This window comes from Acinonyx jubatus, chromosome C1 (assembly GCF_027475565.1).
Source record: "Acinonyx jubatus isolate Ajub_Pintada_27869175 chromosome C1, VMU_Ajub_asm_v1.0, whole genome shotgun sequence".
NCBI classification, from domain to species: domain Eukaryota; kingdom Metazoa; phylum Chordata; class Mammalia; order Carnivora; family Felidae; genus Acinonyx; species Acinonyx jubatus.
Window position 1 is genome coordinate 152546827 of NC_069381.1, and position 17226 is coordinate 152564052.

Sequence of the window (17226 nt, forward strand, 5' to 3'; positions counted from 1 at the left end):
TCTTATTCCTCATCAAACTTTCATTCATGAGTTTAGCATTCATTATTTTTGCATGAATCAATTGTCATTCTCAAGGTTGCCAAATGGTGATTTTCTAACTGTAGTATTTCTTCTACACTTGTTGGTTAAAATTCACAATAAGGAAGAGGCTTTTGCTTTTGTTCATTTATTTATATCAGTATATACTTATGAATTCTTATTTTATTAAATAGGTTGTAATCTACTACTATTGTTATCTTTTCTGATTCTCAAATTCCCCCAGTTTTGACCAATGGGAACCTCTTTCAAGCCACTGTCTTTGTCCCACTGATGTGATTCAACATTCCTTGAGCATTATATTACTTTTTGGCACCACAAGTATTATGTAAAATAATACCAACATGACTATGGTAATTTATGATTCTGTTTCACTAGTTCTTTTTGTATTTGGAAAAGTACCAGTAACTACTGGTGTGGATGTGGAGTATAAAAAAATCTGTAGAGATTTTCCTATAATCCTTATTTATGTTGGTTGGAAATGGGAAGTACTTTTCAGCCACTAATAAATCAGTATTTATTGTCGTGTTGTTTTAAAGTGATGTTATGAGTGTAGAAGGATAAGAAAAGTAGTTCATGACTGCTCCTTTTCCCATCAAGGCCATGTTCCCCCTTCTAGCTTCATAACTGAGATTGTACTACCTGATGACAGGTGAGGGCTTCTCTTTCTTCATAAATTTAGCTAAGGTTTTTAGACTGTCAATCTTACTGTCCAGACAACTGTAGTAACCTTTCTATGATCTCTATGAATTGAATTCTTTGGTTGACTTCAGTGGAGTTTCTCCAGTTCCTGGTCTTTTATGTATAGCCAGTTAGATTGAGTCTCCAAGCTGACCTAAAGCAGATCTTTGCCTTTTGACCCATTTCACAAGCTATTTAATTACTGTGTCAACAGGACAGGAGATAGGTGAAACAGAGAATGTCATGAAGGAGCCATTTGAAAAGGCATCAGCAAGATTAGGGGAGAGCTACAAGGAATAGAGAAGTACAGCCACAGGTCTAAGAGAACAAGTAGGGGAGTGAAGACCAGAACCCCAAGTAGCTTTTGTTGTAGGATGGGATTGTCTGACCAAAAGCATAACTTTATGTTGATAAACGTACCACTGCCAACCCAGAGCAACTCAGCAAAGAAGGAACTGGGGAATAAATACCCAAGTTAGCTCTCACCCACTGGTGCTTTCCTTGATGGTACTTTCCTGCTGGGACTTTCCATTAGCCAGACCAGTTGGGAGCCAAAGGGTAAGAGAGCAATGTAGAAAATCACCCTTCCACAGAGCAGGAGGAGAAGCCTGGAGAGTGGTTCTAGAGGAGCAAACAAAATATCCTACTCACACATAGCAACTTTTAATTTTTTAAATACAGATTTGAGGGCTTCTTTTCGTATCTCAAGAGGCCATCTACCATGGCTCTGGCTCCCATACTTTTTTTCCAGTGAAAGCTACCAGCTTATGCTCTGACATGAGTTCCTTCTAGCAGAAGTCACTTCCTACTGCTTGTAGCCCTTGGGAGGTCATTCCTCCCAGTCCCATTTCTACCCCAGGGTTTCTGTCAGCTCAGGTAGACTCACTATGTGTTTGTGTCTTTCCCTTTCTCCCCCAATTTGTAGAATAAAATATCTTCATTGTCTTATAAAAATGCTGTTAACAAAAAGTAACTAGGCAAACAATAAAATAAAAAATGTAACCTTTATTAGTTTTGCACATTTTTAATGTTGGTTAGCATCATTTAGGGTAATAGTAGCATTTTCCAGCATGCAGTTCACGAATACAGTTTATCTAAGTAATTTTAAGAAAAAGAGGAGCCTATGGTTTGCTTCTGTAAGAAACACAAAATATCCTGATGTAATTGACTATATAAGTTCACTACTCTCTGTTCTTGTGGAAAAAAATATGTGGAACCTGCATTATATTTAGAGCAATCTAGAGCAGGATGACTCCAAAGAAATGAAAACATAAACAGAAATTAGAAAAAAAAAGGACAAAAATGAAAAATAAGCACTACCTTCAATCAGTTTGTGCAGGCACTACCAAAAATATAACTAAAATGTTATACCCTTTTCCAATTGCAGAGCATAATTTGGACGTGGCTTGTGAACCTATTTTGCCCCTTAAAATTATGAAATAATCTAAAATTAGCAAATTTAATAAAAAAGCAGAAGTCTACAACTACCCAGTCTTGTTTTCATTTCTTGTTTAGCAAATGTCTTCCATGAAAAAGTACTATGGACAGAAAGTAAGAAAAGTGATTGTGATATCAACCCGAAGATAATTTCCTCTTCATATTTATGTACATAATGCTGAAAAATAAAATAAAATGACTTTTTACAGTATTTATATTTGCTTATAAAATTCTAAACACATTTTTAACAGGTTAAGCAGTGTTTGTTTGTTTTTTAAACATGTCTGTACAGTCTGGCTATACATCATATGTTATCCACTTAAAATTTAAAAATAACCAAAGAGCTGTTAAAGTGCTGCAAACTATTGCTTAATGACTTAAAGAAATGAGATCTGTTGAACAATTTCCTTGACTTTACCACTGACATATGGTTTCTCATAAATGAGATTCTGAGCAGTGGGAGAAACCAGATACAGCAGCATGGTAATATAAACATGCATTGATAGCATCCAAACTATCTATAATGGTACAGAATACATTATACTACCTGTGTAAAGCTTGCACTCTACATTTCTTGTGGTACATATTTGATGCAATAAATACTGTGCTTAGGTCATTATTTGTTTGCCCAAACGTGCACCACAGGGTAAAATGACTATTTACATAATAAATAGCATTTCATTAACATATACAGTTGTCAACCTGCTGAGCTGAAGATGGCTAAACGAAGTGCAGGATTAAGCAGAAATTTATAAAGGGTTCTTTTGGTCAATTCAGTCTTCGGGGAGAAGCAATGCTCATTTTTCAGTTTTTTTTTTTTTTAAATATGATAAACAGAAACACAACATTTATGACTCCAGACATTTGAATGAAGTTTGCACCTGCTAAGATTTAATGGCCTACCCCCTCCCCCCGCCCAAAATGATCCACTTGGTCTGGTGGCTGGATTTGATGAAACAAGATCAACAAAGCACCTCCAGTTATCACCCAATTACCCCTCCCAGGAAGATGGATGGAATTTAAGAACTCATGGTTTTCCTTGTGACTTTTTTTTTTTTTCATGCATGATCTCTAAGTGCAGCATGCCCTCATGCAAACCACACCTTTGTGCAGATGGGAGGCTGTGTGATTGTGATAACCCCCGGTGGCATACCTGTTGAAGAGACCCTTTGTCTATTTCACAACAGAAACACCATTTACAAAAATAGTCACATATAATAAACAACATATGGATTAAAAAAAAGATGAATCCCCTAACAGATTTTGTAAAAATGTGACAAATGTGGCAGTTGAAATGCAAAGAGTGGATACAATTACTACACTAAAGTGTTTCATGTTAAACAACCCCCAAATTATAGGTTTGCACCCCTTTGAACTGGTCCCTACAGTCTGAGTAGCCATTTTGTCTCTTGTCTTCAGCAGTGTCAGCTGGTAGTGAGAGCAGTAACCTCCTGTCAAGGTCGTCTCCCCTTTACACAGAGTCACAGTTTTCTGACAAGGGGTCACTGTCTTATAGTAGGCACTGACCTTAAGTAGATTTGTGTAAAAACAGTCAGTTTGGCATTGACTTCCTAAAGGAGTCCTGTTGACAAAAATACATCACCTTCACAGGCTGTAAACAATTGTCACCCAATTATTCTTATTTATTTTCATTTACTTCCCTTTGGCTTTTTCATCTTTGCCTTCTTGCTCATGCTTTTCCACGATTGGCTTTGTTACCCGATCGTAGGAAGGTGGACAAGCTGCTGTGGACATGGTCAGATCAGTTTTCTCTGTAATAGAGTTTTCATTTATTCTGTCAATTATCATGTCTTCTTTTACAAGAAGGTTAGCCCCACCTTTGATTTTATTTTTATTATAGGTAAATGAAGCTTGTTTTACAGTTCGCTTTAAAAGGTGGCGCCTGTAAGCACGCTGAATAATTACAGCAGACACCTCCTCTTGTTTCCTTTTTAAAGTCGTAGTTATTGGCTGATAAGAGACCTTTGATGGATTAGAAGCCATGAATCGCTCCTCCATCTGTATTCGAAGGGCATCCATCTCTCCACTCTCTCCCAGAACCCGCTTTGTAAAAGCAAATAAGATGTCAAGACAGTGGATCCGGTCCCCACTGACCATGGGCAGGTCCATGGCAATGAGCTGGAGTTTGTTCGGTTGCGGCAAATTGAGAGGGGGTTCAAGAGCAGCAGCAAACTGAGATAGTTTTTCAAATTCCATGAACTGGGTGGCATCAGGATCAAACTTCTCCCAAACCTCATAGAACATCTCAAAGTCATCCTCACTCAGGGGCTCTGCACTTTCCTCAGTAGCGACACTGAAGTTCTCCAGGATGACAGCGATGTACATGTTCACCACAACTAGAAACGATATGATGATGTAACTGACAAAAAAGAAAATCCCCACAGATGGGTTCCCGCAGTCTCCCTTAACAGAGCTTCCAGGGTTAACTTTATTAGGATCACAGTCAGGTGGTTTACTGTTGAGAATAGGTGCTAGCAATCCATCCCAGCCAGCAGAGGTGGTAATTTGGAACAGGCAGATCATGCTGTTGCCAAAGGTCTCAAAGTTGAACATGTCATCAATTCCAACTTCCCTCTTAACATACGCAAAGTTGGACATTCCAAAGATGGCGTAGATGAACATGACCAGGAAGAGCAGGAGGCCGATGTTAAACAAGGCGGGAAGGGACATCATCAGAGCAAAGAGCAGCGTGCGGATCCCCTTCGCCCCTTTGATCAGACGCAAGATTCGACCAATCCTGGCGAGACGGATCACTCGGAACAGGGTAGGGGACACGAAGTATTTTTCTATCAGCTCGGCCAGAAACATGCCTGTGGATAAAAAATGAGAATACCAACCATTGAAGTTATCCACTAAGAAGATAATAATCAAAATTTTGTTAAGGCTCTAAGGTAAAGTTCAGAATCCTGAAATTCAGTTGCATAATCTTAAATTTGACATACATATAATATACATATAACTGTATATAATATATATTATTAATGAACTTTAATTTTGACATTCAGTATTAAATTCAACTCAATATTTGTTATAGACTCAATTGTGTCCTCCCTCCTCACTACCCCCCATTCACGTTTTAAAACTCTAACTCTCCAATGCATAGTATTTGGAGAAAGTTTTGAGGGGATAATTACGTTTAGATGAGGTCATAGGGTGGGGCTCTCATGATAGGATTAGTACCCTTGTAAGAAGAAACACTAGAGAACTATCTCCTCTCTCTCTGCCCTATGAGGACATACAAGAAGGTAGTCATCCACCAGACAGGAAGAGAGCCCTCACCAGAAACCCACTATGCTGGCAGCTTGTTCTTGGACTTCTATCCTCTAGAACTATGAGAAAATAAATTTCTGTTGGTTAAGCCACTCAGTGTGTGGTAAGTTGTTATGTCAGTCCAAGTTAAGACAATGTTCAGAAATAATTTTACGGTACTTTTGTCTTTGAGGGATGTCTAAAGACTATCTTTAGCTTAAAATCTCAAGACTAAATATAAAAAAAAATAAGTTAAAAATTACCAAGTCTGTCTGAACAGCAGTGGCCAAGGATATAAGTACATATTTATATGAATACAATTTTTTTTTCTGAAATTGCCTATTCAGTCCTTACCCATCTAAAAGTAACTACCGTTTTTAATACTATTTTCATTTCTCCATGAAGTTGGTACTTGCCTGAGCTTCCACTATAATATTTTTACATATTATATATATGTGCTGCTACATTTCTAAAAGGATCCAAGCTGGTGCCCTTTCTGGTCTCCTGTGTCTAACGTTGGTCTCTCAGCCACTTCTTTTAAGATTTTTTCTCTATTTGCTTTTTAGATAATGAAGTAACAATTGAACTAATTTCCTGATTGGTTCAGAAAACCAAGGTCTTTCAAGTTACACTGTCTCATTCTAGAAAAGTGTTAGTCTAAGTGCGTGTGGGTGTGTGAGAGAGGGAGAGAAAAAGGATGATAAAGAGAGAGTGAGATAGAGAGAGGTGAATATAACCTTAGTACCCTATCCACAACTGATTGCACCATAGATTACTTTAGAAATCAAAGGATACCTGCAATATACGAGTTGGATATAAAACCAACTCCTTAAGAGGAGGTAATGGCATGAAAATCTACCCATCAGAGGTGCCCCATATTGAATGATAAAATGTTGACCCAATCATATTATCTGGTTTAGGAAAGAATGAATACTTTAGGCCCACAGATACACTTCTCCACTTCCCTGGAGCTAGAGTTGTACCTTTAATGAGATGAGCTGTTACTGATGTGATGTGTTGTACATTCCAGACTTTTAAGTATATAATGATAAAATGATGTCCCATACCACCTCGCATCCCCTTGTGCATCATTACTATAACTCCATTTCAAGGTTATCTAGAAAATCTCTACCTGATACCCTTAAAGAAACTTCCATCTCTATTTGCTAACATTCTGTTCTTATCTTTATTTTTTTTTTCACTCTATGCCTTTCTTTATCTTCACACCAGCTTCCACTCCTGTCTACATGCTGATGATTCTGTGTCTATATCTCCAATGCAGTGTCTTTCCTTAGGACCAGACTAAATTTTTAGTTCTCTTCTCAACAGAATCATCTAGATATTATATAGGCTACTTAACCTAAACATGTCAAAAACATTTTTGATCTTAGTTAATAGCATATTCCTAGTTCAAATTAATGGGAACATACTAGATCCACAAATAATATACCTAATCTAAAATGGTGAACATAGGATACAATATTGTACATACAGCAGGAGCCTCATTTTGTAAGAAAAACAAGCACACCTGGATGAAACATATAGAAAATTTCAGAGTAGTGATTTCTGAGTGGTGGGATGACCTCTAATGTAAAGCAAATGTTACAACTTTTACTTTTATTGAACAGAATTGAAGAGATGTTAAATACTTCTTACCTACAATGGAGAGAATGACGACCACAAAATCAAAAATATTCCAGCCTATGGTAAAATAATAATGACGGAGGGAGATGAGCTTCAGCACACATTCTCCAGTGAACAGCACAATGAACACCAGGTTGATGCGCGACAGAATGTTTGTCACATATTCACTCTGGTCATCTGTTTCTACCATCATTGTGACCATGTTGAGACAGATAAGAATCATGATGCTGATGTCAAAGACTTGTCTAGTTACAAAGTCAAAGACCATTCCTTGAAATTTGTTCTGTAGGGAAACAGGAAAGCTTTTTAGCAACATAGGAGTTTTCCTGTACATATTAGCATCTGCCTAAGTACTTTCTGCATTGGTTAACTTTCTAATATTATACATAGTAACCACTGACTCTGAATGGTGTAAAAGATGGCTTGTAACACATTAATTTTAAAAATTTAATAACCTAAACTTCTATTTACCAATGGGTATTCCACAGAATAATGATCCCTGTCAAAAGGGTACTTCTGATAAGAAACATTGCATACTATACTCTTCACCCAGAGGCACAAATGTATATTAACATATTAAGATTATGAGAAATAAAGAAACCTGCCTAATTTTATTTTACTAGAATATCCCATGATCAGTTGGACCATGCAGGCATCTCAAAATATAGTATCTAGCAACATTCCATTTGTCTTATTCTCAAAGAATTGCTAAAGAGAACTTGGGATTTCCAGGACACGTCTATAACATTATGCATTTAAAACCTATGAATGGCGATATTGATGTTCTTCCACCAAAAGTCTTTGTTGACTGTCAGACATAGAATGCTGACCCTACACAGGAATAATCAGACCATAATGACCTTCTTTATACTTTGATGTCAAAAATTAATGTTCCCATCACTGATCTGTCATTCTGCCCCTCATTTCTGCCACTGTTAGTCACTGCAGGCCATTGTCTGGCTCATTTCCTTAGGCTGCTGAGGAATTCTGAGGATATCTTCTATCTTACATTTTTTCTACACATAGTTGACCCATTTCTACTTACTTCCAGGGTTAAGGTTTAGTAGAGAACAGTATGTATTTCTCATCATTTTCAAGAAGGCAACTGTTGGATGGCACAGTATGAATGTTCACTAGTATTTTGTTCCCTAATGTGCCTCAGGAATTATTTTAACTTCACAAATCATCATCACAAAAATCAATACAGTGTAGGATAAGGCTTCTCCATTTCAGAGGAGTTGTTTGGTTGGTTTATCATGGAAGCATGAGGATTGTTAGTTATCATCATGAATTGTATTTATTGCCCCTGATGGCTGAAGACATTAGTAACTTCTAACTATATAGCCATCTATATGAACAGCAGATACTAGAATTCTTTTTTTCTCCACTCAGTACATCTAACGGACAATACAAGGGAAGTAAGATGTTATTTCACTCAGCACTTCATCACTTTGTTAACCTAGCAGAAAATTGCATGCTTTTTAATCCCATCCAAATTTTATCCCTCTTCTTAAGATGACTCAGCAACTACTTTTGAGTTCTGAACAGCTTTTTCTTGTGCATAACACATTGTTTATGTGCCTTCGCCATTTAGGTTGGATTCTAGTTGTGTAATTAGAAGTCCCCTGAAAACAAGGATGCATTTTTCTGCTGCTTCTTTTTCTTTCTGGTCTCTTTTTTTTTTTTTAAGTAATTTTTACCATTACCATAAAAGGTATGAATTAATGATATTCTAAAAATGGAAGAAATCTTTGCTGCTGGAAATGTTAGCTGCTATCTCTTCTGTAAGAAAACACATGCAATTTTTTGTCTTTGTTTATTTTTTCCCGTATCATTTGGTATTTCTTACTCCTGGTCGAGGTATAGGCTTTTGTGGCTTTTTTGATCCCAATTTTTTCATTGCATTATAGTATTTCTTCTGTTCTTCTGTCATAAAGATATCTTGACCTCCAAAGTATAGAAAAGAAAAATAAAAACTGGTGAAAACTGTGCCCCTTTGCGCATAATTTTTCAATGTTAAACTTAAAACAGGAAAAGGATGGTTAAAAAAGGAAACGGGTAAAATAATTAAGCCTAGAATTTTAAATTTGAAAAATACGAATTGCATTTTTTAGGTGCTACAGTATTATTTAATTCTCACAGTCATCCAACATTGACTTTATTACTTTCAGTATTATTTTATGGCAGAATGAAAACAAGCAACTGAGAGGCTAAGTATTTTACCCAACACCATATAATAAGTGAGTGGTAAAATGCGATTTGCTGAAACATGAAATAATAAGTTTCTAATGCTAGACAGACTGCTTTTCAGATGTTAAAGACAATCATTTTCTTATTCCAGTGCAGCAATGCATTAGAGTATGTATATTATAGGATGGGTTAAAGTTATTATAATCCACCTTCACTCAGCCAAGAATTGGAACAAAAGGATAAAAAGGAAACTGGCCGAGTTGGTAGAAGTGTTAGGGATCAGAGATCATTAGTATGGCAAGGATGTGACAGGCCAGGAGGTACAGAGGATTGCAACCCAGGCTAATAAGTGATATAAAGACCTGACATTGATCATAGAATATATTAATAACAATAAAAGGGGGTGAGGACAGGAATTTTCTATAGTGAAAACATCTCATACAATGGAAGCACTCATACAATAACAAAATATACTGAACAAATAAGATGAAGGAATAATCAACAAGGAAGAAATATAAATGACAAAAGCACCGAAAACATGTTCAAATCTACTAGTAACAATAGACATAAAAATTGAAATTAAAAGCAATTTTCATTTATCAAATGTCAAGTATTAAAAACAGAATGTTTGATGCCAGTGAAGCAGCAGTGACCTGAGCACATCCATACACTGTTATTGAGACTATGAGTGAGCATATTGTTTGGAGGAAGCAAAATACTTTGGAAATTTGTCTTAAGAAAATAATTAAATACTAATTTTTATTTTTTATTTTTTGGCACAAAGACTTTTGACTAGGTACTCTTTAAATCATTAAAGATTAGAAACAACATAAATCATCAATTTTTGGGGAAATAGTTAAGTAAATTCTGATAATCTACGTGCAAAGACTTAACAAAATGGCAAAATACTTATGTTAACTCAAAAAGAGAATTTATAACTATAGATAAAATAATTTTGATAACAAGAATATATGTTTGAAAAGTGTGAACAGAAAAACATAAAATGTGAATAGTGATTACTCCCAAGTAATGGTATTTCTTTACTTTTCATACTTTCTATAATGTGCATATATAATCAGGATGATAAAATGGGCTTTATAAATGATAATAAGATAAAGAGCTGTTCAATTCAACACTGGGACTAATATTTTATAATTAAATATCAAGGAGAAGGAAATAGAAATTATAAAAAGACCCAATGAAGGAAAAAATGTGAAAAGAAACACTAGGAGATGCTTATGCAAACCTTTTGCCTAATTTATTGCAAACATTCTAAGGGTTTTCACTGGAAAGAATATTTTAAGTAGGGGAATTACAGGGATAAAACAATGAGTTGACTTTGGAAAAGGGGCATATGCTGTGTTCTTTTCTAGTTTTTTTTCCAATTATTCTCTTCGAAAGGACTGAAAATGTGGCCCCTGGCTAAAAAAAAAAAAAAAAAAAAAGAGAGAGAGAGAGAGAGAGAGGTTTTGTGAACCTATGTACAGGAATGGAACCCAGTCATTCTTGGCTTTCTATACCCTGAAGGAAATGGGCTGTAGATGGTAGAAGGAACGGATGAAAAATAGATTTTAATATATATGCCTATTTGGCTTCTGAATCAAAGTACTCATTTAGTGGAGAGAATGCTTCAAATAATTTTGCTATCTTAGTGAAAGAGAAAATATTAGAAATACTTATCTTCTTTTTTTGCTGGTTGAAATTATCTATGATGACACCAATAAACAGATTCAAGGTGAAGAAGGACCCAAAGATGATGAAAATAACAAAGTAAAGATACATGTATAGACTGTCCTCATACTTAGGCTGGAGTTCCACCTACCAAAGGAGAATAGTTTGTAAAATGTCACAATACATTTTGATGCTAGAAATCGTTGGTGCATTTTCACGAGAATAGAAAAGAAAATGCCTAGTAATACTTAGCAGTACTTTTCTTTTTCCCTCTGAATCAGCTGCCTCTAAAAAAGTCTCTGAAATTAGCCTTTAGAGATGTTTTCATGTAAAAAATATAGTTATTATGACACTTTAGAATCTATTTTTTGTAACTATAAATACAACTAGTATCTTGCTATTTGGATAGTAGAGTGCTAAATTTGGTAAAAGATTTTTAGGTACTGAGTTTTAATAATTTAAACATTATTAATGAAAAATTTTATTCTAGTAAATATGTATAGACTGTGCTTAGACACAACTATTTGTGTATGCATGAATTTATTTGGTAAACAAGAACTGAGTTATTCATTTAGAAGTTCAGCATCATACCTTTAACATTACAATAGTCCTTGAATTTTTTAGGACATATTTTAGTAGACATAACTGGACACCCATCTTATGAATCCTCAGTTGATGATTCAGTCTTTAGATTTAACTTCCAGTAAATTATCATTGAGCTACCACATATTACGTAGTAAAGGGTAAATGAGTCACAATAGATAGTTCTCTAATAAATTCATGTCCTTCTAAAGATAACACAGTTAAAACCCACCAAACACCCAAAACATAATTGTAAGTAACAAATGAAATGACACAACTCTGGTGGATATCAGGAAAGCACTCAACATGAAACTAAAGCCACTTATGGAAGTGCACATTAAGAAAGTTAAGTGAGCCCTACCAGGTCAGATTAAAGATTACAGAGAGAGAAGTTAAACTTTATGATAATAGACTAAACAATAGATTGGACTTCAGAATGGAAAGATGAGGACAGACAGACCAGACTAAATTTTACAAAGTTTTGAAGAGCAGAGTTGGAATAAGCATGGATTTCAGTTCTCTTCTTAAAGCCTGAAAGAGACTATTGTAGGAGAAACCAAATAAAGTAGGTTTTTACTTTGGTGATATAAACTTAAAGGAAATGTTAACCATAGAAGTGATAGCATCATTGGCAAAGGCTCCAGTAAATTTATAGATGCTGAAATCATATACAAGAATGAATGTAAAAGGGATTGTTACAGAAATCTAAGGCTGCCTGGACAACATTCATAACTTTTCACACTGTCTACTACTTATGAAGAGTAACTATACATTTCAACTACCGATACTGATCATATATTTTTTCACATTTGCTCCCATATGCTGATTATATAATTAGTAGATAAAAAGAAAGCAAAATAGAAAAATATTTAATACAGGGATATTTGTCAGTTATTAAACGTATGAATGTATTCATTTACCTTTCAAAATAATTTGTTTTCATTTATTTTAGTAAGATCTTTCTGATAAACACTGCTATGTTTGAATATTAATTTGAGCCAATTTTTCCTTTTTTAAAACAATCATCATAGAATCATTCCATTTTGCTGCTATGCCCTGTTGAATTAATTTTAGAACCTAACCAATGTTACAAAAAGGCAGGAGATAAGGAATACTTACATTTCTGGAATCAACTGCTGCATACATTATATCCATCCATCCCTTAAATGTGGCCTATTAAAAAGGACATGCATGCTTTACTTTGGAATAATTCAGACCTAATGTTTAATAAATATTCTTACTTATGTATTTTTTAAAAGGAACAATGTGAAAGACAGTTCAAAACAAGTTTTACATAGATTTTGGACCAATACAATATCTTAGTAAGGCTTTTCATTTCTAAAACACACAACAAACAAAAATCGTTATTTGATATATCCTCCTGCTTGATAACTAACTCACAAATACTTCTCTACTCCTTAGAGTTAATGGAATAATGCAAATTTAAAGTGTTATAGAAATTTGGTGGAATACTTTTAGAAAGCTTTACAAATGCCAACACACTTGGAGATATCTGTAACAGCAAAACAATTACAATTTAGATCTACAAATCAAACATTACATTTAGATCTACTGCAAGGTGATGAAAGTGAAAGTTTAACATTTCTCTTGATCATAACACTCTGAGGATCATACGGATATGTATAAAGTCAGAGTTGCAACTATTCTTTTAAGAATTTTGAAGAATAGCACCCAGAAATCATCCTATATTCTACCTTTTTCCCTGTAGTTTTAATGAAAGTGAGTTAATATGGGTAAAAGTAGAAAATAATACAGTAGATACTTGGCATTCTCAGATTCAAGATGGATCCCAAGTCTAGTAGCTTATAGTAACTTGTTATTTGTCCTGGGACATAAATTTTAAGCCCTGAGAGTCTGAGAGGATTGTTTTTAGCTACTGAACAAGTCTAGAAAGCTTTCAGCATCTGTATCCCAACACATCTTCGTTTTCATAACACTAACACTTGTGAAATGGTGGATGTCATGGGAAGAAAGCCAAGGAAGGGTTTGTGTGATGGCAGTGGAAAGAAAGTAATGATTCTTAGCTACAAAATAGAAACTATCTATCGGAGGGGGAAATACTGAATGTCAGTGGCTGAGGTCAATGATGGAACAAGTCCATTACCCACTAGGTACAGGAACAGAAAAAGTGATTCATAGAGCCACTTCAATGAGTTACTCATCAACAGAGGTGATTCTGTACAAAGCCAAATATAAAGTAGTACTTTAGAGTTTCTTTAGTGGCAGAATTTATCTAATGGCTGCGTGCAAGATCTTTACCCTACATTTTCAGAATTATTTATCATTTCAAGGACCTGCTTCAAAAATTTTTTTCTTTTCTCAATTTTATGGAGGAAGTGATACACTTTGGTGATATTTACAAGTGTGGTTATTAATTAAGGGTTAGGATAAATTCTCAAGAAAATGTCACCATGTGTCCACTACAATATTTAAAGAAATCATACTTCCAGATTTTTTTAAATCCCTATTTTAATTGCATAAACATTCAGAGTAAGTCAGAAACATCCAGAAGAGAAATAAGAATTTCCAACAAGAAGGTGGGAAGAACTTATAAAGGAATCATAGTACAGACACCTCTGAAAGAGAGGTAAAAGGGTTTTTGACCCACGCAGGTTTGTTTGCTTGGTTAGTCTCTTGGTTGAGCAATTGAAAACATGATCCTGGTGAAAAGAAATAGATTTCTGTGCTAAAGCCTCTGTAGAGAAACAATGAAAGAACTTTTATAGTCTGTTTTTATTCCTTAGGCTGAGTTTGCAGTGGCCAAAATAGAGCAGTATCTTACTATGTTTTTTAAACAATCTGGATTCTGTTTTTATCCACTGCTTTGTCATGATGCAGCTGCTGCCAAAAGCAGCATCAAATGCAGATGTTTATAGGGCCACCATCTTTTGTGTTTTTATAAATTGCAAACGGTTTTTCTTTTGTGCAAATCAGGCTTAGGAGACCCGGTAGTAAAAAACATTAATATTCAGATACTTACGTATTTAAAGTAGTAAGTACAATAAGGATACTATTATTATGTATAGTAGACTTAAGTAATTGTTCTGAAATGTCATTTGAAGTGAAGCCACAGCTGCTTATATTTCATTTCTGGGTTCAGGCACTACCCTGTATTATTTGTATTTCACTGTGAGGATCCAACCCTAAAACCTCAAATATCATTCCCTGGTCTTCAAGCCAAATCATACAACTCAGTAGCAGTTAATTGCCACCAATTACTTATAATCCAATCAGGTGTGTTAAGTATGTATGTTTGGGGAGGGTGATCCATCAGTGGAAAATGCTTTCTAATTGCAATAGACAAAAATAAAGCAAACGTATTGATTTATTCATCAACTTGTTCATATGGGAAGAGAGCAATATAGGCGGGAAGAGAAAAAAACCTTTGGAAAGAACTGAATTGCCTGGCCTCTATCAACTATGTCTGCACTGCTTGCATGGGCTGAAGTTGCCACCCACCTGGGCTAACACACTTGTGTTAACAAATCAAAATTAGAAAAAAAAAAAAAGTGTGTTATAAACTCCTTCTTAATAGCTAAAGTCTCTTCTTAGTAACTTAGATGTATGTTATCACTTTATTATTCCAAACAATAAACAAATTTCAGAGAAAAGAGTGTTCACTTACAACTTGAAGCAAAGAGAGATACCCAAATCCTACATTATCAAAGTTTACTTTCACATTTTTCCATCGGGCAGTCTCATTTCTTTCTATTAGTTTTAGGCAATCAGAATGATTATTCACTTCGGAGATCTCAAACATGTCACCAGTTGTGGTGTTAATACAGTGGTAGAATTTGCCAGCAAACAAATTTACGCCCATGATGCTGAAAATTAGCCAGAATATAAGACAAACCAGAAGCACATTCATGATGGATGGAATTGCTCCTAAAAGGGCATTCACAACCACCTAATACACAAATGGAAAAAAAGAAAAGTCAGAATTCTTGTTGGTTAAAAATTAAAAGACATTCTCCTAGTAATCTTTAGTATTTCTTTAAAAAAAGTTTTTTTTAGTATTGAGACTATTCTATGACACTTAAAAGCAAAGTAAAAAAATCTTAAAATGAAATCCATTCTTTCTTAAGCAATACATTTAGGGAAACAAATATAGATAATATAACAAAGAAAAAGAAAGTTTAACAAAGAGAGGGGGAAGTACCAAAAGGTTGAAGGAAAGGCAAAAATCAGAGGAATTTGCTGCCAGATGAATTGAGAATATTTGTTGTTTATTAGAAAAAAGAGAGGCAGGAAATCCTAATACAGATGATAAACTAATTTTAAAAAAAGTTATATATTAAATAATGAAATTAAAATATTTGGACACAAGTCAATTTGACCAGTATATTTAAAAAAATTAAAAATATAAAAATATTATTAAATGCCTAATATAGTTTTGTCCTTAATTATTCATGCATTGCTATGACTAATAATAATTTTTGCATAAGAAGCAAGACAATTTAGCATTATGTATTTCATTAGATCATCACATCGTTTATTTCAAGCTCCAGTCATGTCAGTTGTTTCATTTACTGAGTTTAATTCAATAAACTTATTTTAAATGAAACATAATAGAAATTGGTTTCTTAGGAAAATAAGAAAAGGAGGGGTGCCATACATAGTGCCCAACTGTGAAGTGATTAACATACAATTCTGAGCTAAATAATGACCTACTCTTTTTCTATGGGAGCATGTTTTTTTCCCTCTTATCTTAATTTTTGGATCACAGATTAAAAGATCTGAGTTTTCGTATTTGGCAACACTGTAGGGATGGCTGTCCTCGCTCCCTCCTCCACAGTGCCCATTGGAGCTATATTATGCGTCACTAAGAGGGAAGATAAAGACAGGCCCTAAAATGCTCACAAGTGACAGAAGATGCCTCAGACTTGAACGACTGATAGCTAAATTAATTCTGCCTATGGACTTCTATTATTACTGTCAATCTGATCCAATGTAAACAACAGGCATCAAAATATCTTCCATCTGCCATTTGATGCCAGCGTATTTTTAGAACAATGTTTTTTGATTGCCTGTCTGAAAAAACAAATACACGAGCCAATTCCTTATGCTTCTGAGCCGTGTTTAAAGTTTGCAAAGAACTCTAGGCCGTCTGGGGTTCCAAAACAGTGTGATAAGTGGGCCGAAGGAAACAGTAAAACCACTATTGGCAAAGGTAAGGAAATGAGCATAAACATTTAAGTTGGTTGAATTATCCAGGCAGATCCAGGTAATATAGCCTATGCAGCCTACCAAACTGAAACATGGCACTTTACCATATCTCATTTGCCTGTCTGCAGTAATACAGTTGATTGAACAAATCCTTCTTTTATACTTCATTTTAAATATGTGGATACACTTAGATTTCTCTTGTATTCAAAATTTAATAGCTGAAAGCAAGTTACTTATTTTCCTCCTTTATACTTCATTTTAAATATGTGGATACACTTAGATTTCTCTTGTATTCAAAATTTAATAGCTGAAAGCAAGTTACTTATTTTCCTCCTTTTCTGAATATTTTGCCTACCATCCAGATTTAAAAAAAAACAACCCTTATTTTTATTGTATATTCATAGAGTACACACTTAAATGCACATTTTTACCTACAATAGCCAATTTAGAGCATGGCAGAATACTGGTGACCTCTACTTCCTGAATTTCTTTTCATGTCAGTCTGCAGGTCTCACACTTCTTCCTTTA

General features: G+C 34.7%; 1 protein-coding gene across 6 annotated transcripts in view; it reads right to left on the reverse strand.

Moving 5' to 3' along the window:
- Positions 1 to 1702: 1702 nt before the first annotated feature.
- Positions 1703 to 17226, reverse strand: part of LOC106982887 (sodium channel protein type 1 subunit alpha) — a 147555-nt gene continuing 132031 nt past the window's right edge. For 5 of the 6 annotated variants that reach the window (XM_053215218.1, XM_053215221.1, XM_053215220.1 and 2 more), the window contains exons 22-27: positions 15158 to 15439; positions 12631 to 12684; positions 10939 to 11076; positions 8918 to 9022; positions 7081 to 7351; positions 1703 to 4985 (exon numbers count right to left, since the gene is read on the reverse strand). In XM_053215218.1, the coding sequence (XP_053071193.1) occupies positions 3808 to 4985; positions 7081 to 7351; positions 8918 to 9022; positions 10939 to 11076; positions 12631 to 12684; positions 15158 to 15439 (2028 nt within the window). In that variant the 3' untranslated portion in view covers positions 1703 to 3807. The remainder of the gene's footprint in view (positions 4986 to 7080; positions 7352 to 8917; positions 9023 to 10938; positions 11077 to 12630; positions 12685 to 15157; positions 15440 to 17226) is intronic. The other variant, XM_053215222.1, reaches the window with a different exon arrangement.